At 44.5% G+C, this 19,509-nt stretch overlaps 2 protein-coding genes across 11 annotated transcripts in view; one reads left to right on the top strand and one right to left on the bottom strand.

The window, feature by feature from the left end:
- Positions 1 to 10,690, bottom strand: part of GLYR1 (glyoxylate reductase 1 homolog) — a 33,159-nt gene extending 22,469 nt beyond the window's left edge. For 5 of the 6 annotated variants that reach the window (XM_084642104.1, XM_084642105.1, XM_084642106.1 and 2 more), the window contains exons 1-3: positions 10,543 to 10,690; positions 7,781 to 7,817; positions 6,059 to 6,138 (exon numbers count right to left, since the gene is read on the bottom strand). In XM_084642104.1, the coding sequence (XP_084498230.1) occupies positions 6,059 to 6,138; positions 7,781 to 7,817; positions 10,543 to 10,580 (155 nt within the window). In that variant the 5' untranslated portion in view covers positions 10,581 to 10,690. Of the gene's footprint in view, positions 1 to 6,058; positions 6,139 to 7,780; positions 7,818 to 9,279; positions 9,372 to 10,542 lie in introns of all 6 variants that reach the window. The other variant, XM_084642109.1, reaches the window with a different exon arrangement.
- A 111-nt stretch (positions 10,691 to 10,801) lies between these two features.
- Positions 10,802 to 19,509, top strand: part of UBN1 (ubinuclein 1) — a 34,308-nt gene continuing 25,600 nt past the window's right edge. For 4 of the 5 annotated variants that reach the window (XR_014713250.1, XR_014713251.1, XM_084640784.1 and 1 more), the window contains exons 1-5: positions 10,802 to 10,898; positions 11,546 to 12,412; positions 13,960 to 14,046; positions 18,800 to 18,895; positions 19,172 to 19,306. Coding sequence is in view for 2 of the 5 variants with exons in the window: in XM_084640784.1 (XP_084496910.1) it covers positions 12,170 to 12,412; positions 13,960 to 14,046; positions 18,800 to 18,895; positions 19,172 to 19,306 (561 nt within the window). In the remaining 3 variants the exon portion in view is untranslated. The remainder of the gene's footprint in view (positions 10,899 to 11,545; positions 12,413 to 13,959; positions 14,047 to 18,799; positions 18,896 to 19,171; positions 19,307 to 19,509) is intronic. The other variant, XR_014713252.1, reaches the window with a different exon arrangement.

The following is a 19,509-nucleotide window of genomic DNA, read 5'->3' as shown; positions in this document are numbered from 1 at the left end:
TCTAAGTACCTTATACACAGGACCCTAACCCTGGTGCCAAAAACCCCCCCATAGGAACCCCAATGCTAGTGCAAAGTACCCCCATACGAACCCGAACCCTAACCCTAGCACCAAGTACCTTACCCATATGAACCCTAACGTTAGATCACGGAGACGTACTCATAAGAACTCTAATGCTAGCTCAAAGTACCCTATTCAAAGGAACCCTAACCTGAGCTCCAAGTACCCTACCCAAAGAAACCCTAACCCAAGCTCTAAATACCCTACCCATAGGAAACATAACCCTAGCTCCAACTACCTGATCGGACCTTCAAAAGCCCAACCTTCACCACCAAGCCAACTCCAAATTAGTGTTTTCTGAATGCAAGATCATTGGCGAACATTCCAACCAGCTGCAGCAGAAAGCTCTACTATCCCAAGAACCCCCCTCGGGTCCAGGAAAGAGCAGTGGCAGAATTTAAGCTTTGGCATTACAGAAGGATATGGGGGTTGGTGAAATTACTAACACAGTTTTGCTAAGGCCATCATTTTTGTATCTTTCAAACAGTCTACATATTATACTTTTATCTTGGATTGCAAAATTTGTCTTTGATTTTTCTTTGGGTAACTCAGGTCAGGCAGTAAGCCCAGATGACCCTATACCTGATAAGGTTATTTAGTTTGTACATTGGTGCTTCAGAAAGACACTATGGGGTGCTCCAGCACGTTAACAATAAAATTTTGATAATACACTAATACCGAAGAATTTTTTTTCCAAGCTGTAAGGCTTGTGAGTTAAGTGAAAGAGCATAGTATTTATCAGGTAGTGGAGGTTGCAGTGTACTTTCCAGTAGTTCACTGAAATGACTCCATGTCTATAGGGCAGTGGTTCCCAAACTTGTTCCGCCGCTTGTGCAGGGAAAGCCCCTGGCGGACCGGGCCGGTTTGTTTACCTGCTGCGTCCGCAGGTTCGACCGATCGCGGCTCCCACTGGTCGCGGTTCACTGCTCCAGGCCAATGGGAGCTGCAGGAAGCAGCAGCCAGTACATCCCTTGGCCTGCGCCGCTTCCAGCAGCTCCCATTGGCCTGGAGCAGCGAACCGCGGCCAGCGGGAGCCGTGATTGGCCGAACCTGCGGACGCAGCAGGTAAACAAACCAGCCCGGTCCACCAGGGGCTTTCCCTGCACAAGCGGCGGAACAAGTTTGGGAACCAATGCTATAGGGAACAACACTGTTATAGCACATAGCTAATGTCTGTTTGCCAATGCTAACTGCAGACAGGCCAAGTTCCTCTTGTTGAGCAGCAGATCACGGCATACAAGACTATTTTGAATTGGATGAAGCACACCTTGGGTCTCTCTCACAGAGTTTGATTTTTATGGGATTCAGTCATGTCATTTGTCTGAGAAAGATGTTAGGGTTCTCCTTGCTTGCCTTATTTCGTGTTATTATTGTGGGGGTGCACTAAGCCTTCCTATGACAAATCTGTAGGCTTGGGAAATAAGATAGGCTGTGATTGTATGCCTAGGAACACCGTTATATATCAGATGGATGAGGGAGCTTATCTATACCAATATTTTGAGAGAGACCTGCTTAATATTTTCCAGCAGAGCTTAGAGACCCCAGTCTACTTACAAGGTTTCCATTGCTGAGAAAAGGGTATATGGGACTTCACTTGGGATTTGGGGGATAGAAAGGAAAGACATTTCAGAGTATTATTTCTCTGCAGAATTAGAGCAATAGCTAATAAACTCCCAAAATGAACTCTAAGGTAGCCTGAAACATCTCACTCTCTTTCATGGAGCCAGTGAGCGAGCTATATAATCAACAATGTGTGTATCATAACTATTGAAACTACTTCAGAGCAAGGTGAAAGTACTAGATTACTACTGTAGACACTGATAAAGCCCCCACTGCTATGGTGTATGGGTTACTCGGGGGGAATACACCATCACTGTGCATGTGCAGAATTCATGTCCCCTGCAGATTTCTTTGTTTCTCCACAGAAAAATGACTTCTGATGGGGAAGCAAAGGGAAACTGCAAGAGCAGTCACGTGCCCCTCCCTGGCAGCACAGACAGGTCGGTCGGTTCTGTAGAGAGGTAAATCACCGCCGTGGGGGGAAGATGTGCAGTCATGCATGAGGGAGACAGACAGACACACACTCTGTCCCCCTCACTCACTATTGCTGTATGCTCGTAGTGGAGGAGCAGGGCTTCAGGGTGTTTCTGAGGAGATAAGCATGGGGCAGGCTCTGTCCCCTCAGGCAGAGCAGAATGTAGCAGCCTGTCTGCTTAGTGAATTGTTCTCATTGTCTTTATGAATTCACCCAGAAGTATAAAACAAGTGTAAAAGTTTTAAGGCTCCTCTACATTGCCAGAGTGGTAATAAATGCTTGTTGTCCTTTATTGATTAGAACTGGTCTAAGTTTTTGAACTGAAAAAATTTCCTATCAAAATGTGCTCCATGAACTGTTTGCTACTGATCTTTCTGGAGATGGTAAGTAGCCAATATAAATTGTGAGTTTGATTCCCCAGCCTTCACTTGCTCTTCAGTTGCCTATGATGTAACATGGAGCACATGGCTGCACATATATGTTGACTAATAACTAGAAATAAAGGGTCAAACCTAGCTACATTACTATTAGACAAGGGGGTTTGGGGATTTCTTCCAATGCTCCTCACTCCCATTCTCCATCCACTGTGTTGTAGTTTCAATAAATTACCAAAATAATTGAAACCAGTGTAATTATATTGTTATTTTGACAAATAAAATATGCAAAATTTTAAAATCTTGTGTGCAGAATGCCCCCAGTAGTAGTGGGTGCACTTCACGGGCCTTAAGTTAAAATGCAAAAACATTTTATCACTCCATTACTTGTTCTGTTCATTCCCTCTGAAGCACCTGTCATTGGCCACTGTCAGAAGACAGGATACTGGGCTAGATGGATCATTGGTCTCACCCAGTATGGACGTTCTTATGTTCTAACATTTCCTACATGCTAGAAAGACACCTTCCAGGAGCACTATTACTTTAAGGGCAGAGACAATGGAAACTTTACCAAGAGGCTAAATGCACGGAATAACATAATCAGCAGGAAGCCTATGAAAAGCTGGATGTCTGAATGCGACCAGGCTCAGGTTTATATATCTCTGGCCAAAGACAATTCTGCTATCTTTAACACCCTATCCTTGCTCACTGTAGCCTCGCCCTTGGGACAAGTTAGCTTTATCATTGCACATGAACACAAACTTTGTGGTGGGCAAAGAATGAAGAGGCAGGCTCTTCTAAATTGGGCCCTAAGCCATTTAGGATCTTGGAGAACCTTGAATTTCACCTGAAAGTTTCACCAACAAGCACTGCAGAATGCAAGTCACAGGTATAACACGTTCCCACTCATCCACTCTGCTCAAAGAGTGGGCTGTCATATTTTGCACCAGTGTTCATTTTTGAGTTGAGCAGCCTTCACACTTAATCCTAGGTAGGGCACACTGCGACCTCAAGATGACAAAGGCATGAAGACGACAATACTGCAGTCTTTCAGCTAGCATATGATGGAAAGGTGGCATTTCTGGCCACATTTGCCATCTGGGAATCTTGAGTAGAAAGGAGTCTATCAACAGCCTGAGATTGTAGACCCTTTTGCCAACGGATAGGCAAATGTCCTCAACTGAGAGAGCAGTGAGATTTCAACAGTTCCTCAAAATGCTTTCACCTGCCAGCCAGCATCTCCTCCATTGTGTATATATACACCGAACATAAGCCAGAATGGCTTTTTGTCCAGATCTCCATCTCTGCCAAATCAAGACAATATAAGCTGTAGAGCCAAGCGTCATTAGCATATGGATGATACTATAGCCAATCCCATCTCAAAAACTTAACAAGCAGACAAAACTGGGCATTAATTACACTAGAACAGTCCAGTGCTAGGTCTTTGTATCCGCACACACATAGTTTGATGGAGACGGATGGGGGTGGGGCAGGGGAGGAGTTAACAGGAGTTTTGTTTTCAGCTGACTTACTAATATTTTTCAGGTTTATTATCTTCAGTCAGGGACCTATCTCCACCTAGATGCATCACTTTTGACTTTTGTATAGGGTAGCCGTGTTAGTCTGTATCAGCAAAAACAAGGAGGAATCCTTGTGGCACCTTAGAGACTAGCAAATTTATTTGGGCATAAGCTTTCGTGGGCTATAACCCACTTCATCAGATGCATGGAGTGGAAAATACAGTAGGCAGGTATAAAAATACAGCACATGAAAACTGTTGGAAATGGGCTACATCCATCCTAATTGAATTGGCCATGTTAGCACTGACCCCCACTCGGTAAGGCAACTCCCATCTTTTCACAAGGATTCCTTGTTGTTTTTACTTTTGTATACTAATCTAAACAATTAAATAAGATAAAAGCCAACTATGGAGTAAATTACTTTATTTCTGCAACCATGAAATTTCTCCTTCCCAGCTTGCTGGAGTTTAAGGCAACTGGTTTAAGAATCTAATCTCAAATTTGGTTGTAAAATGAGAAAATTTTCCCATTTTTTGGCACAATCAAACAGATCTAAACATATGCATTCTCCACAAGGTCCAGTATGAGATAGAACAGAGCCATAGAAGGCATCCATTTCTTCTCTTGATTAGTGGACTATATAAGAAAATTGAGGTGGAAGGACAGTATTATTTTTGCTCCAACTTCAAGTTGCACAACCCATCAGTTAGGGTAAGCAGGATTTTAAAATCCTGTGATGATCCACCAGGAAATGATTACATTTCACAGACTGTGTTTTTGTCTGTTCCAGTCTGCCACATGATGGGATTTTTCCTAACCTGAACTTCAGAATCATCTGATAAACCACTTTTATTTTGTAGCTTTGGCCTCCTAACTTGCTATCTGTCCACTAATCTTAAGTGGAACATTCCAGATATACGACCAGTTTTTCACAGGCTATCGTTTGGACAAAACAGCCCTCCAAAATCTACAACAAAATATTTTCCTATTCTCCCAAAAACATGAGTTAGTTATAACGAAGAATTACAGTGATACAGGGGCAGGAATGAAAATACACACACTGACTACTAACAACTTTATGGCCTGATTAGTCAGGATTACTTGTGAGCTAAAGACACCATCTTCACATTATTTGAAAGCCAGCAGCCCCCATTTTATTGGTATGCAGCTTCATTTCTAGTCCTGGCTGGTTACATGACCTCAGTCCTTAAAGGGACAGTGAAGCTTTGACATTATGCTTTGAAAAAAATGACAATTACAAAATAAAAGTTCCATTTCCTGATAGAGCATCCTGTTAATGCCCACATCCTCACTTTTGTTTAATTCCTTCAAAAAAGTAAAGGGTTTTTCTACTTACTGGCGTTCATAACGAGGTTCCCCCCCCAATTATCGTTTTCTCCCTTGCTAAATGATTACACAGGGAAATAGCGAAACTGACTAAAAATGACTTCAAATATAAAAAATAACACATCAGGTGTTTCCTAACATTTCAGTTCCAGGAATCTTGAGTTATTTGTAGTAACAGCAGGTATGTAATTATCAGACTAGTGTGATTTTTCTCATTTTGGCATGTGCTTTTATCACAAATAGCTACTTCATAGAAAAATGTCTTACAATAACTTTACCACCCTATGTTGCACAGTCTTCCCAAATGCAAAACAAGCAAATTTTATGCCATCAGACATCATAAAGTGTTCTCTTTATGAGTGACGGGAATAAAACCACTTTATGTTTATGGCAGGAGAAACAAGAGAGACCACACACTATTCTTGAAAAATGGTGACAGTTACACTAACATTAACCCAGGCACACCTACGCCCATGCAAGTGATCAACTACCCAGAACTCTCTGTCAGAGCAGCACCTAAAATCAAAACATGCTTGAGAAGGTCTATGCAACCCTCATACACCCACATGAAAAGCTACATCATAGAATAATAATTACATACAGATAATATAAGACAATCTGTCTCAGAGCTACATCTTTTTATGCTAGCATAAAACTTTTCCAGGAAAGCCCTGTGATTCAAAGGCCAACATTGTCATCAGATGAAGAGAGTGTGTACATACTGATCTTCTGTCCCAAAAAACTTCACAAAGAAGCACTTCTTTCCACGGGGCTTCTTCAGGTCTTTAGGCGGATTAACGATCTGAGGAGCAAAGAGAGGAGACAAGTGTTGGTTAGAGAGGCAGCAATAGAATTCTGTGGCTTTTTAAAGTTTTTGGTCTATGCCTGCAAGAAATCTGCTTCAAAGATTCTTTGCTAAAAATATTTTTAAAGCAAAATGGTGGTAAGGAGGGGCTTGTACTGGTAGCGAAGGTCTGCCTCCCAAGCACACAATCCATATATTTCTTTGATACTAACTCCAGGCATAGTGCTGTGAGTAACAATTACCCTATCACATTATAGGCTTAGCCTGCTGTTCAGGTAAGATTGGACTTTTGTCACAGCTGTTGTGAATTCCATGATTTTCATGGTTCTTTTGTTTTAAATAATCATGACTTTGGCTGTTGCGAGGCTTTTGGACCTGAGAGAGAGGGCAGATGTGAGTAAAGATGAACAAACTTTACTGTAAGCTACAAAGTTATACCTGTGTTGCACGGGCTCAGGCACATTGCCCAGATGCACCAGTGGAATTTTAGTGAGGTTCCACTGGTCCAAAAGATCAGCAACATGAGGTTCTCCCTATCCCCTAGGAGTAAAGTATCTTTTTAAAATTTGAAAAGCCAGGCTGGGTTTATAGAGCTTTGCTCCCATAAGGCAACTATCGCCCAAGTCTTCAGTACAGAAAAGAGTGTTTTTCTCAGAGTTAAAATGCGCGTGTGGACAAGGTATTGGATATTAGGAAAAACTTTTTCACTAGGAGGGTGGTGAAGAACTGGAATGGGTTACCTAGGGAGGTGGCAGAATCGCCTTCCTTAGAGGTTTTTAAGGTCAGGCTTGACAAAGCCCTGGCTGGGATGATTTAACTGGGAATTGGTCCTGCTTCGAGCAGGGGGTTGGACTAGATAACCTCCTGAGGTCCCTTCCAACCCTGAGATTCTATGATTCTAAGGTGGTTGTAGTTTTAATGCAAGTTACCAGAACAAGTTAAACCACAGACTTTCACATGAGTTAGCAGGTTGAGCTAAAATCTACAAATTACTTTGTTTTCTTTTGGATTTTAACTCAAGCTAACAAGTTAGGAATGCACTTTTTTTTCTCGTGAAGACAACGCCTATATTGTTAGGTCAGCACATGTACCTACACTAAAAACAGAAAATAGAACACTCTGGGGTGGGGGGGAGGGGTATATGAACAGTGCCTGCAATCTGACTTTAAACACAAAATCTTCTTTCCCCTATCTTGAACTTTTATCCACAATCACCCAGTGTCTTCTCCCAAAGAACATGACAAAACTGTAACTTTAAGTATTAGTTTGGGAATTTGGACTTTCCTCTCCTGTTTATTACTTAAGACAGTGCATGTAGTCAAATTAGCCAATTTATTGTGAGAGAAGAGAAACCTGTCTTGCAGAAAGCAATAGGGATTAAATTGCTACGACTGGGAGATACAATCAGTTCCAGATTCTGACAATTTGGTTTGTACTGCTTTTCATTCCATCTGAACTAACAGCTGCTACTGACAGACTGAACTTCTGAGTCAAGTAAAATCCCTGATGAATAGTCTGGTTCACAATTAAGGCCAAAGAGCTTCTTAGCTAAAAATTAAAGAAGAAAACTATAAGAATCTTAAATCTTCACTGGAATTGTTTTCATGAACTGCTCCCTTCAGGACAGAAGCAGACTCACCTTTCCTGGCCAAGGAGGATACCGGCCCAGCTTCCCCCTAAGAAAAAATGAAAAGGTCAGCCACTAGCAACAGAAAAGACAGTTGCTCCACTTCTACCTGCTTCTACTGCAATTTATTTTCAAAAGTTAGAGCTTACACAATATAAGCCACAAAGCCTACCAGGACAGAACAAAACTGTTCAGCTTGGAAGAGCACTCACCAATGCTCCCAAGTGCCATGTGAGCAGATGCCTGTGGCCATGCTGACCCCCAGTGAAGTCTGCATGGGTACAGGGGACCACCCACATGGGTAATGTACCTCATTACAGGATCAGGGCCTAAGTCATTAAGAACAGAGGTGGTAAAGCTAGCACCTGGAAGATCAGTACTAAAGCTCTTAGTACTTCGGTAAGACTGAATGACATTTCTTTCCTCCCTTACAAATGACTAGTTTAATTGCCTGCATCAATACGAAATCCAGAGTTTGTATTGATAACTTAAGACTTTTCAGGACAGAAAAAGTCTAATAAGCATCATATGTTTCCAATTCAGGTAGCTGTGATTCCTAAAATGTACTATTCTATAATTTAAGATAGTAATTCCTATATCAAAGGTTGCAAGGTTACTTCCATTATTACTCTTTTTTCAGCCACTCATCATGCTACTAAGATTTGTGAAAAAAGAAAAGGAGTACTAGTGGCACCTTAGAGACTAAACAATTTATTTCGTATTGATGCAGGCAATTAAACTAGTCATTTGTATGGGAGCAAAGAAATGTCATTCAGTCTTACCAAAGTACTAAGAGCTTTAGTACTGATCTTCCAGGTGCTAGCTTAGTCTCTAAGGTGCCACTAGTACTCCTTTTCTTCTTGCGAATACAGACTAACACAGCTGCTACTCTGAAACCTAAGATTTGTGAAACATACTGCAGGCCCACTAGAAACACAGAAAAGTTTATTTCCTGCCTTTGCAAGTTTCATCACAAAGTCTAAGCCAAACCATTTCCTCACAGAAAGGGGTGGGGGAAAAGAGAGAATTGGTGTCAGCATGAAAGCATAGTCTTCCTACCCCTGTCATTCACACAACTACAAATATTCACAAAACCTTATCTGGCATCAGTCACTGTCTTGCATGAGACTGGCAGAGAATCCTTAGCGCCTGCCAGTTCCCGAACTAACATTTTCAGCAAGTAGCATGTCAACATCCATGAGGTGAGGATTCCACAGAGAGGGCAAGCTGGTAATGGCAGAAACACTGCTTAGAAGGACACTAACCATGACTTTCTTTTACTGTTGCATCCATCAATTCTCCTTTTATCAAGGTTTTTCTCCTTTCCCATCTCCCTCCAAGTCTTATGACTATAGTTCTTTTTGGGTGGGCCTAGCAGCTGTGCCTTGTCTACATGGCCACATATGAAACTCAAGCTGGATGATCTGCATTCAGAAACATCACTAACAACAGTGCACTCCCAAAACACTCATTTGAAACAAGTTCAGCTAAAGGAATCAACCTTTACTTACTTTGCTATATAAATTAGACAAACTTCACACCACTGTCAATGTTTCGGATGAGAAACTGCAGTTGTCAGCCTGGACCACGCACTTCTTTTTATCTGGGATATAAATATAAATGTATACACTTGCGTGTTGGGGATTAGCTATTTGTTGCAGGCCCTCGTGTGAGGTCTAACCCGCCATTCAATGCAATCTAGAAGCACAGTGAAGCCTGAACACTCTAGGAGCAGTGCTAACAAGCTTTGAAGGAGGCCTCATCAGTCCTCCTGAGCTGGAAGTATAAAGACCATGACTCTTCAATTGCGCTTGGGGATAAAGCACGGGTGACAGGGGAAAGTTGCTCCTGTGAGCTCCAACAGTGATAGCCCAACCTGGAAAAAAAAATCCCATTCCTATATTGTGTTGCTTATCACATAAATCACTCCCTATAAGCAACACCCAGATCTTAATGATCACTCCTTCCTTGCTCTGCTCACAACCCCCAGGTGACTCCTGTATATCCAGCACCATCCACCAAGCAATCAACCCATTGTCTCATTTCTCTACCTTTTCTCATCTCTAGATGGTTGCCTCACCCGGTCTTCCAGTTCCAAAAATGCTAAGGCAATTATTCTCTATCCCTTTTACTCCTAAAGACTCCCAGGTAACAGCACATTACCCACCGCACAGGCAAAGCCTGCCCCACATTTTACCCTGAAATAGAGACCCATTGGTCTGTACCCCACCCTGTCCTCAACCCAATACCTCCTGACCAACTGGGGCTCTGATCCTATTCTGCCCCCCCCAAAGCCCTTATAACTCCCCCATCAACTCTCTGCCCCCAGTGATGTGTAGGCAACAGGCCAGTGCCCTGCACCATCTCTGACACCGCTCTAAACTGACACCTCCTGTGCAAGTGCCCCAGCTCTCACCCTGCTTTCTGCCCTGACCTGTCCAGAACAACAGCCCGGGCCCCTTCACATGGGGAAGGCGGGGCTTGCTCCCACCCCTACGCCAACGCTTCAGGGTGAGAGAGCCCGGCCTACCCCACCCCGGGCGCCTACCCTCAGCGGTCCCACCTACACCCTCCCCTCTAACCCTACGTCTGCCCGCTAACGCTACAGACAGCCCGGCAACGCCCCCGCCCCAGTCCCACCCAGCCCCCGGTCTCCTAATCCGGTCCCCGCTCTCAACCTGCGCTCCGGTATCCCCCCGGCCCCCACCCCCTACAGGGCTAGCTCCCGCCAACCCCCGCGCCCGCTGCCCCAGCCTCCCGGCCCCCACACTCACCACACCAAGTCTCCGAGCCGCAGACTCACAGCCGCCATCTTACCGACTCAACCAGCAGCACCACGGCGCAGGGGCTGCCGGGACGGGCCGGGGGGGCACCACCCACGCCGCGGCCAGCCTGAGCGGAGGGGGCGGTGCCACCGGGATAGGGCAGGCCGCGTCACGTGATCCAGTCGCGCGGTCACCGCGCCGCTCCCTCCGCGCGTGACTGCCCTTTCCTCGCCCATTGGGCTCGGGAGTGTCACGTGACCCTACCCGGCCACCTCAGCGCGGGGTAGCGCCTCCGGCACGTGATACGGGAGCAGGGAACGGATCCGGCCTGGGGGCCTGCCGAGGCGGCCAAGCTAGGAGCGGGGGTGAGTCCGAGCCCGAGCGGGGCAGAGCCTGGCGCGCTGGCACCTCCCCCGGGTGGCCGCGTGACGGGGCCACGCCTCGTCCGCTTCCCGCCGGGGGCGGCGCAGGGTAGCCGGCCCCGGCCCCTCTCCTGGCCGCCCCCGGGCTCACCAGCTGCAGGGGATGCTGGTGCCGCCCCTAGAGCCGCTGTTTCCCTTTCTTTCCGCCCCCGTTGCCTTTCTCGGGCTCTATTGGGGTGCCTAGCCTGAAGGGCCTCCCTCCCCCGGGCAGTCTGGGGTCTCCTTCCCTTGGGCTTGGATCCGATACACGCACGGCCTGAAGGGGTGTCCCCGTTCCCTGGGGCTGCAGAGGGCAGCTGGGCCATAGGCTCGCCCATTCCCTGGGGGCTGGGTGGAGCATGTGGGCGACAGCTGGTATCTCCCCCAGGGGGTTTGTGGCGCGTTGGGTTTGTGGCCCGGACGCTCTCTGGGGATCAGCTTCTGAGCCGGGTACCTGTTGTCACGGAGCTGATTTTTTTTGAGGCTTTTTCCTGAGCTGGGGTGTTATTTTAAATCTCGCTTATTTGAGCTGGATTGGGGGCGGGGGAGGGTGTTTTCCCCTCAAAAAAAATCCTTTTGGTTTTAAGGTGGATCTTTCTTTTCTTTTCCAGTCAGAAATGTGAAGAAGCCTCTTTGGGATGCAGTCTCGTGAGTGCTGATCTTTGGGCATGGACCAGGCATCTGACAGTAGCAAGCATGTGTATGTGCACAGTGCAGAGGAGAAGCGGGTATATTTGGCTCTCCTTGCCTTTTGATATCTGCCATCGAGGGCAAAGCTCTGATGCAACGTGGCACAGTCCAGACCAGTGTTTGTGACAAAGGAGCGTTCAGTCATTAAAACTGTTTTTTCTGGAGGTTGCACTGTGCACCAGATTATTGTTTTCCTTTCTCTCCACCCTGTAGAAATGGAGTTTTGCAGCATTAAAGCGGTAACATTACAGATGGATAGACATTAAAATGTAGGGGACTGCAAACTTCAGAGGTATTTCTGCTCTGAGAATCAGCCTTTCTCTGATGAATGCAGCAAGCTTTGAGAGGCCAGTCTTTGCCATTCCTTATAGAAACATCTAACTCCAATAACCTTTTCTGCCTCCAATGTGCTCCTGTGTCCTTAAACATCTCTGTTTGTCCTTGCAATTGCAGTCCCCATGTATGCAAACGTACAAGGTTTCACCAGAACTTCTCTGAACTAATGGAAACCATGCCATGAGACCTGTTAAGACTTGATAATAGCCATGACGGAGCCCCACAGGGTTCAGTTCACCTCTTTGCCAAGTCCACTAAGCAACACTTTCTTGAAGAAGCCTCGTAAAGAGGATGTTGCAGGAGCAGAGCAGCCCCAGGACTCAGCTGCAGCAGCAGTTCGCATCACACTCACCCTATTTGAGCCAGATCACAAACGGTGCCCAGAGTTCTTCTACCCAGAGCTTCTGAAGAATACTCGAGGGAAAGTGAAAGGTGTCTCCTCAGGAGACAAGGTGAGCATCTAATAACGTACTCTTTTCAACTAAAGATTTCAGATTGCTTCATAATATTAATTCTTGGGGCTCTCTTGGGAGCTGGGTATGTTTTATCCCTATTTTAGGGATGGGGAAGGAAACTGAGGCACAGAGGTGAAATGACTTGTCAATGATCACACACCAACTTGGTGATAGAACTGGAAATAGAAACCAGGATGACTTACTGTTGGACAGCACTCCCTTTGTATTTTTTCCTTATTAGAATTTCCTTTGAAATGGATAAAACGCTGTTTGGAAAGCACAACAGACAATGTCCTATAATGATGATTTGACTTGATCCAGACTGACTGCAGTGCTTTTTTGGTACCTGGATTGCTTGAAACATGAATATCCTTAAAAGAACATTCAAAGTAGATCCTCTCCATACAGTTTGTACAGTGGGAGTCTGCAGAGAGACGGACTCATACTGTACACAGATATTTCAATTTGAGCATTCTCTGATTCCTGCTTTGTACATAAGTTGCTGTCAGTCAGCACCTGAGAAATTCACTTGCCAATAGTGAGTAGGAAACTTTTTCCATAAGAGGGCTCACCAGTCGGTTTCAGCAGAAACTAAACTTTAATTTTAAAGACTAATTTAAATGCAAAGTGCTTCAAAATTAAAACAGACCTCCTTTGTAAAGCACTTTGAGATCTAAAAGACAAAAAGTGCCCTGCAAGAGCTAGAATTGTTGTTAATTTGATCTGTACAAATATTGATTTCCTCAGTCTGCAATGGATGTGTCCAGTGGTACTGCTGGTAACATGGTGTTGCTTGGGAAAACTAACAAGTTCTAGTCAGTTTCATGTCTGTTGTCCAGAACCATCTGGGCAGTCAACTGATGGTTTCATGTGGCTGCTTGAGAAAGCTGGGAGGACCAGCAGTGGCAGGCACTGGGGCTATTTACATGTTAGGATGACCTGAAGAACAGAAGCCGTGGGGAGAACATATGCGTCTGTGTGGGTGGCAGCCAGGACTCTGGGGGGATGTAACAAGTTGGAGAAGAGAACAAGAGCAAATTCCTTCCTTCTAGCTGCTGGAGGGAGAAAATGAGCATTCAGATTAGTCAGCTGCTAGCCAGCAGTAATACAAAAGATGAAATCCATGAGCAGAGACCTGGAATGAATCCCAGCACCCCCTTTCCCCTTTTTCTCTGTAACTGTCCATGAAGGCTTGGGTTTCTCATGAAACCTCAATGAAAGGTGATAGAAGGCTTACTTCACCTTTTTGGCCTCTCTCTTTTTGGCTAGTAATTTGACATCTTGGCCAGTGGGTGTCTGGTTAAATTTTTCAATCCTTGTGTATATTCTCTGTTGCTGGTTATTCCTTGCATCCTGAGAACCCCTAACATGGTTCTCTCATTGTGCAAAGAGCTGCAGTAGTATATCCACTGAAAACAGCTCTTCAGCATGTTGAAGGTGGTTTGTGTAAGCTTCTTTCCAGAGGCTCCGCTCATGGTGGGACTTCTTAGTCAGACAGTGTGATGGAGTCGATTCTTATGTTTTGCCTTTGCTCATTTTCACAGAAGAAAGACCTTGGTGATCCCTTCAATGATGAAGAAAAGGAAAGACACAAAGTGGAAGCTCTTGCTAGGAAGTTCGAAGAGAAATACGTATGTGTTTTATCCCTCCTACTACACTCTCTTCTACCAGAATGAGTAATTCTGTTGGCTTATTTCCACTCCAACCTCTTGCCTCTCTGCTAAACGTATTTCATTAGGAATAAAGGCCGTTGGTTCTTATGCCCTATTTCTGGTGAGATCCTTTATCCAGCTGGAAAATAACTTTCTCTGATTGTCTCAGTCCGATCATCCATTAGTAAAGACAAATTCTGGCCAATAAGTGAAGGCTTCTTATTTTCACTTGTTAGTTATATGTGCCATCAACTAATGCAGCGTGTAAACTTTTTTTTTTTTAAAAGGAAAAATGGCCTTTGTTTGTGAATATAACCTTCCTAAGATGAAATGAGCATGACAGAATGTAATGCTATCTATTAAGTCTGTACATATGCATTTCTGGCGCCTCTGCTGCTGTACAGGACTTTGCCAAGTTGCACCAGAGTGTGGAAAAATAACCTGTCTTGTCAGTTTCACCGCTCTTTTTATTTTATTTTTTTTTACACATGATGTCTAGGCCAGGAGGTCCCAACAGTTAAACTGACAAGAATTAGGTTTCAATTTCATTGTGTTATTGCTTGGGAAAGCTTTCAGCATTGTTTGGAGGGTAGATACTTCTTCTATTTTCTGGAGAGGGATATTAATAAAATGGAGACTAGGGAGCGGTAGAGTAGCATGGGCTCCCCTGTTTTCCTGCAGTCAGAAGGCTAGGTTAAAATAGCTCTGCTATTCTTAATTAAATAAATTCAGAAATTCTTTGCATTTCTTTAACATGCTATTCACTCAATCATCCAGATGGTGGTAAAATAAGTCATCATCAGAAATAGCCCTGCACCTCTCAATAAACAATTCTCCTGTCTTTTCAGTTGGTAGATATGCCTTAGATGTTAAGGTTAAAGAGGTCCATGACAATAACAAGCAGGGCTCAAACAGTATGTTCACCCAGGGCAAGTGAGAATTCTCCTGGTAGAGTGCTATCAAATTCTTTTGAATCTAAGCTTTCATTTAAAAAGAAAAATAAAACAACAAAACTTAGCCTTTATGGTGGTAAAAGCCACTTTCCAAATGTTAAACCATGTGTAAAATGATGCTGTGCTGTCATCTTAAATCTTCAGACAGCTTCAGAGCTTCTGTTGCTGCTCAGAACTTTGCCAAACTGCAACCAGAGTAGTGCCAGTCTTCACTGCTGCTCTACTGAATCCTATGGACAACAGTGAAATTGACAAGAATTGGGTCAATTCACTGTGGTGTTGCTTGCGGGGATGCTAATGGTTCTTCTCTTGAGGATTTTTTTGTGGGGGTAAGGCTTCAAATTTATCAGGCACTTACTAGTTAGAGGCTAATGTGAAAGACAAAGGCTCAGTAGGGATCCCAGTGCTATCTCCTTTCCTATCACTTGGACTCTCACCTGGGCATTGCCTCTATACAGTAATGCCCTGCTGTGGTCAGAAACTTGAGTCCTCTGGCTATTGGGTGCCTGGTGTGGGTGTCTGTAGGGGTGTGAGTGGCTAGACATGAGGAAGAGATTGATGAGACGTTCCGAAAGAAATATGGTATTAGATTTTTAGGGATTGAGGTGGGAGAAGAAAGGCAGGAGGAAATATGGGAGAGGATATGGCATGGTATTTACTAGGGATGGCATGGTTTTTACCGGGTAAAATTATGATTTTTACTTGCCTGGGAAAAACTTGTTAGTCCCAGTTTTCTATTTTAAAAACGGTTTTGTTAATGACACCACATTACACTTAGTTTGAGTTACCTATTCCAGCTGTAGTTACATAAGGCAGTAGATTGAGAGGTTAATTTAGGGTTGTACAAATACAAAGTAAAACTACAGTGGTCATAAGCTGAATATATGTAATTGTAATAATGAACAATATAAAATCTGTATACATTTTGGTATTTTCTCAAGAAAATTACACATCATGACTCATTTGAGTTTTCAATATTTTATGAAGAAAAGTTGAAAACATTTGATTATATGAAAACGACAATGCAGATTTGTAAGCTTGAAACATTAAGCCATCAAAAGCACACAGAGTTTCAGGCTACCAGTCCAGGTCCATTGGCCACAAAGTGTCCTGTAGCAGAAGACCAGCTTTGATATAGTGGATAGACTGAGCCTATTCCTCAGTTTTGAAAGGATGTATCCAACACTTGAAAAGATTCATTCTATGCTTGCTAAACACCGATGCAATTATTTTCCCCAGTTTCCTGGTTTAAACTGGGTTTAAGCCCAGTATTTACCAGCTCCCTGTCCTAAAGTAGTTTTTCCTGGGAAATTGCCATCTCTGGGGAGAGGAGGTAGACACCACAATAACACGGGATGGAAGAGAGGGAGGAAAAAACGATAGGGAAGCGGGAGACACTGAAGACCACACAAGAAAATGTACAGCATGATCTGTCATAAGAAAAGAAGGTTTAAGAAAAGCAAGGGCTGCCGGTAAGTAGGGTTGGCCAGATAGTGTTATAGTTCAGGGCAACTGCACTTATATTTCCCCTCAGTGGTCCAGCAAAGGCACCCACTCTTGGCTTCCAGCACCCCAGCCATTTTTCGGAGGAGTCCTGCGTCCCTCTTCCTTCGGACTGGGGTATGTCCAGGTTGCACATTTCCCTACCTCCACTGTGTTTCCCTGAACTGACAGGTTGCCCAGGGTCACCGGTTTGCTTTCTTTTCAGAGACCGTTAACGGGTGTAATTGCTAGTTACAAGGTATCACACAGCACTTCCTATGCAAGCCTACTTTGTTCGTAAGATAAAAAGCATTACAGAGAAAGCATATTAAAAGCAATAAAAGAGCCTACCTGTATGCTGATAAGCCAACAGAATTAACTCCAGCCCTAACATGGCTTCTGACACCAACTGTCCTTCAAACCCCGTTCAAGGGGGATTCCTTGTGGTGACCAGTTCATCACAACGTCAGGTCAGAACAAACATGTTCATAGCGTGTTTGGTTCATCCTTTATACAGTTCAGGGGTCTTTGATCTGTAGTTTCCAATACATCTGTCTCTCAGTAGATATCTTCAAAAAGTTGGCTTGGAGGGGAGAATCTACATTCCCTCGTCCCAGTGGGCTTCCTAGGAAATCCATTTCACACTTTCCAAAAAGACCTTTCAGAGATTGCATTAATCTTGTTTGTTAAAGCAGTTCCATATAATCCCATAATAGTACATAAACATTTTAATTTCTAATACAATGTATTCCAAAGATGTTAAACTTAATTCAATAAAGTTTAACTTACTTTATTGAGGTTTGTCCAGGATACTGTCAGTCTGTCACAGATAGTACCTGGCAAACATCACTCAACAAATGTAATTGAGTATAAAGTGAATAATTTATTCAATTAATAAGTTTTGCGGTATCTGATGAGCTCTGTAGTTGATGAAATACCCTTCAAAGAATGTATTTGATGAATACTGATAAATATCGTTTTCTGCTGTTCCACCAGCCCTAGTATCAAATTGTATTTTTTTAAATTAGAAATTGAACGGACAATATGTTAAATTAAATACATTGCACGGTAAACATTACATAGATATTCATGGATCTTAAGGCCAGAACAGATCATAATGATCATCTAGGCTGGAGGTTCCCAAATGTTTTTGCTGCGTGCTCCCCCCACCCCCAGGAGATTCATGTCTTGTGTCCTGAGAAATGGTATTTCCACGGATGCCTGGGCTTTGGGAGCCCATCCTGGCTGGGGTGCCCCACTGCTCCCCAGCTGTAAGCATCTGAGCAGGACACAGACACCTGGGCTGTACCTCTACCCTGGGACCCCCACAGAATCACTCACAGGCTACAGGGTCCTCTGGCCCTGGTGCAATCCCCAGCGTGCATGCGCAAGAGCCTGTCTGGGCAGGGAGGAACTACCTCCAGAGGGGGTGCCTGCACATCACCCTCGGTAGAGGCGAGTGAGCTGGAATGGGGACCCTCCTGCCAAGGGAGAGGTCATGCACCCTTGCTGCTCCTCCCTCCCTTTTTCATCTTCCAGCATGGCAGTGAGAGCGGCAGCTGGCGACTCAGCTTGTGAGAGGAATTCTTACTTTATCAACAATACTCTGAAGAAACAAGAAAAGTTCTTAACAAGTTAGGTCCTTGCGCTGCCCCCCTCCGCTCCCCAATAACCTCCTGGGGCGTGCCCCACAGTTTGAAAACTGATCATGCAAGCTGACCCGCATAAAAAGGCTTGAGAATTTCACTCTGGAATTCCTGTGTTGAACTAGAGCAGATCTTTTAGAAAGACACCTAATCTTGGTTTGAAGACATGATGTGGTAGAGAATCCCACCATCTTCTTTGGTAACTTGTTCCAGTGGTTAATCTGTTCTAAGGGGGTGGCTTTAGTGGCATGGCCTAGGGAGGAAGCACGGGTTTTTTATCACTTTGGGTTGGGCTTGTAGGTGTTGAGTGCCTTTTTAAAGACTGGTACTAAGGTCTCTGTCTGCCTTTCTTGTATTGCTGTTTCGTTCATGCCAATGGAGGAGAAATAAATTCAACTCAATGTTACTCTGGTTACATGATCAGAGAGTAGTGCCCCTTCCTGTTGGAGGAGGTCTGTACTAATGTGTGAGAAGCCTGGGATCCAGCCCCGGTGCTCACCCATGTAGGCCCCTTCCTGGAGATGTGAAGAGTGAAAAGAAGGAGTGCTACCTCAGTCTAGGCTGGGAAGAAGTGCCAGCCTCCTGTGTCAGGACTGGTCCCTGCAATAGACTGAGGAGAGAGGGGGATGTGATCGATCTCTATCATTTCAGGGTGGCAAGAAACGCAGGAAGGACCGTATGCAGGACTTGATTGATATGGGGTATGGGTACGACGAATCTGATTCCTTCATTGATAATTCTGAAGCGGTGAGTAATGAATGAAGGGCTATAAATTCAGCTGCTTCTAGGGCTGCAGGTGGGCATGTGGGAGAATGTTAGTGCAGTGCAGGGAAGGAGCATGCTGGGACAGTGCAATGACAACTCCAGGGGCATCTGCAGGGTGGAAGAATACCAAGTTCTCAGACACGCTGTCCCACAAGGAGACTTGTTAGTGGGGAGTGGGAGCGTGCCATCCTGCTACTATCTAACATGGGAACAGACTAACTTACACCACTAATAGATGGTTCTTTCTTTTGTTCCCAGTACGACGAGCTTGTTCCAGCTTCTCTAACTACAAAGTATGGAGGGTTTTACATCAACTCGGGAACGCTGCAGTTCCGACAGGCATCTGAATCGGAGGATGACTTTATCAAAGAAAAAAAGAAGAAATCTCCCAAGGTCAGAGATTCTGCAATTAGGGAGTATTTTCTGTCATTAAATTTCAGTGGATAGGTTGGATTTGCTGCTGGAGAAATAATGTTTTGTAACTTTGGGTTGGGTTTCTGGCTGGTTTGGGGGGCTTGGTTATGGAGATATTAGGAGTTTTTAGCCCCAGATCACTGGTTCAAATCCTGTCCTGTTTGGCTGTAACCCAGGGAAAG

Source organism: Lepidochelys olivacea, assembly GCF_965140295.1.
Source record: "Lepidochelys olivacea isolate rLepOli2 genome assembly, chromosome: 10".
Lineage (NCBI taxonomy): Eukaryota > Metazoa > Chordata > Testudines > Cheloniidae > Lepidochelys > Lepidochelys olivacea.
This window is presented reverse-complemented; position numbering and strand designations above follow the sequence as displayed.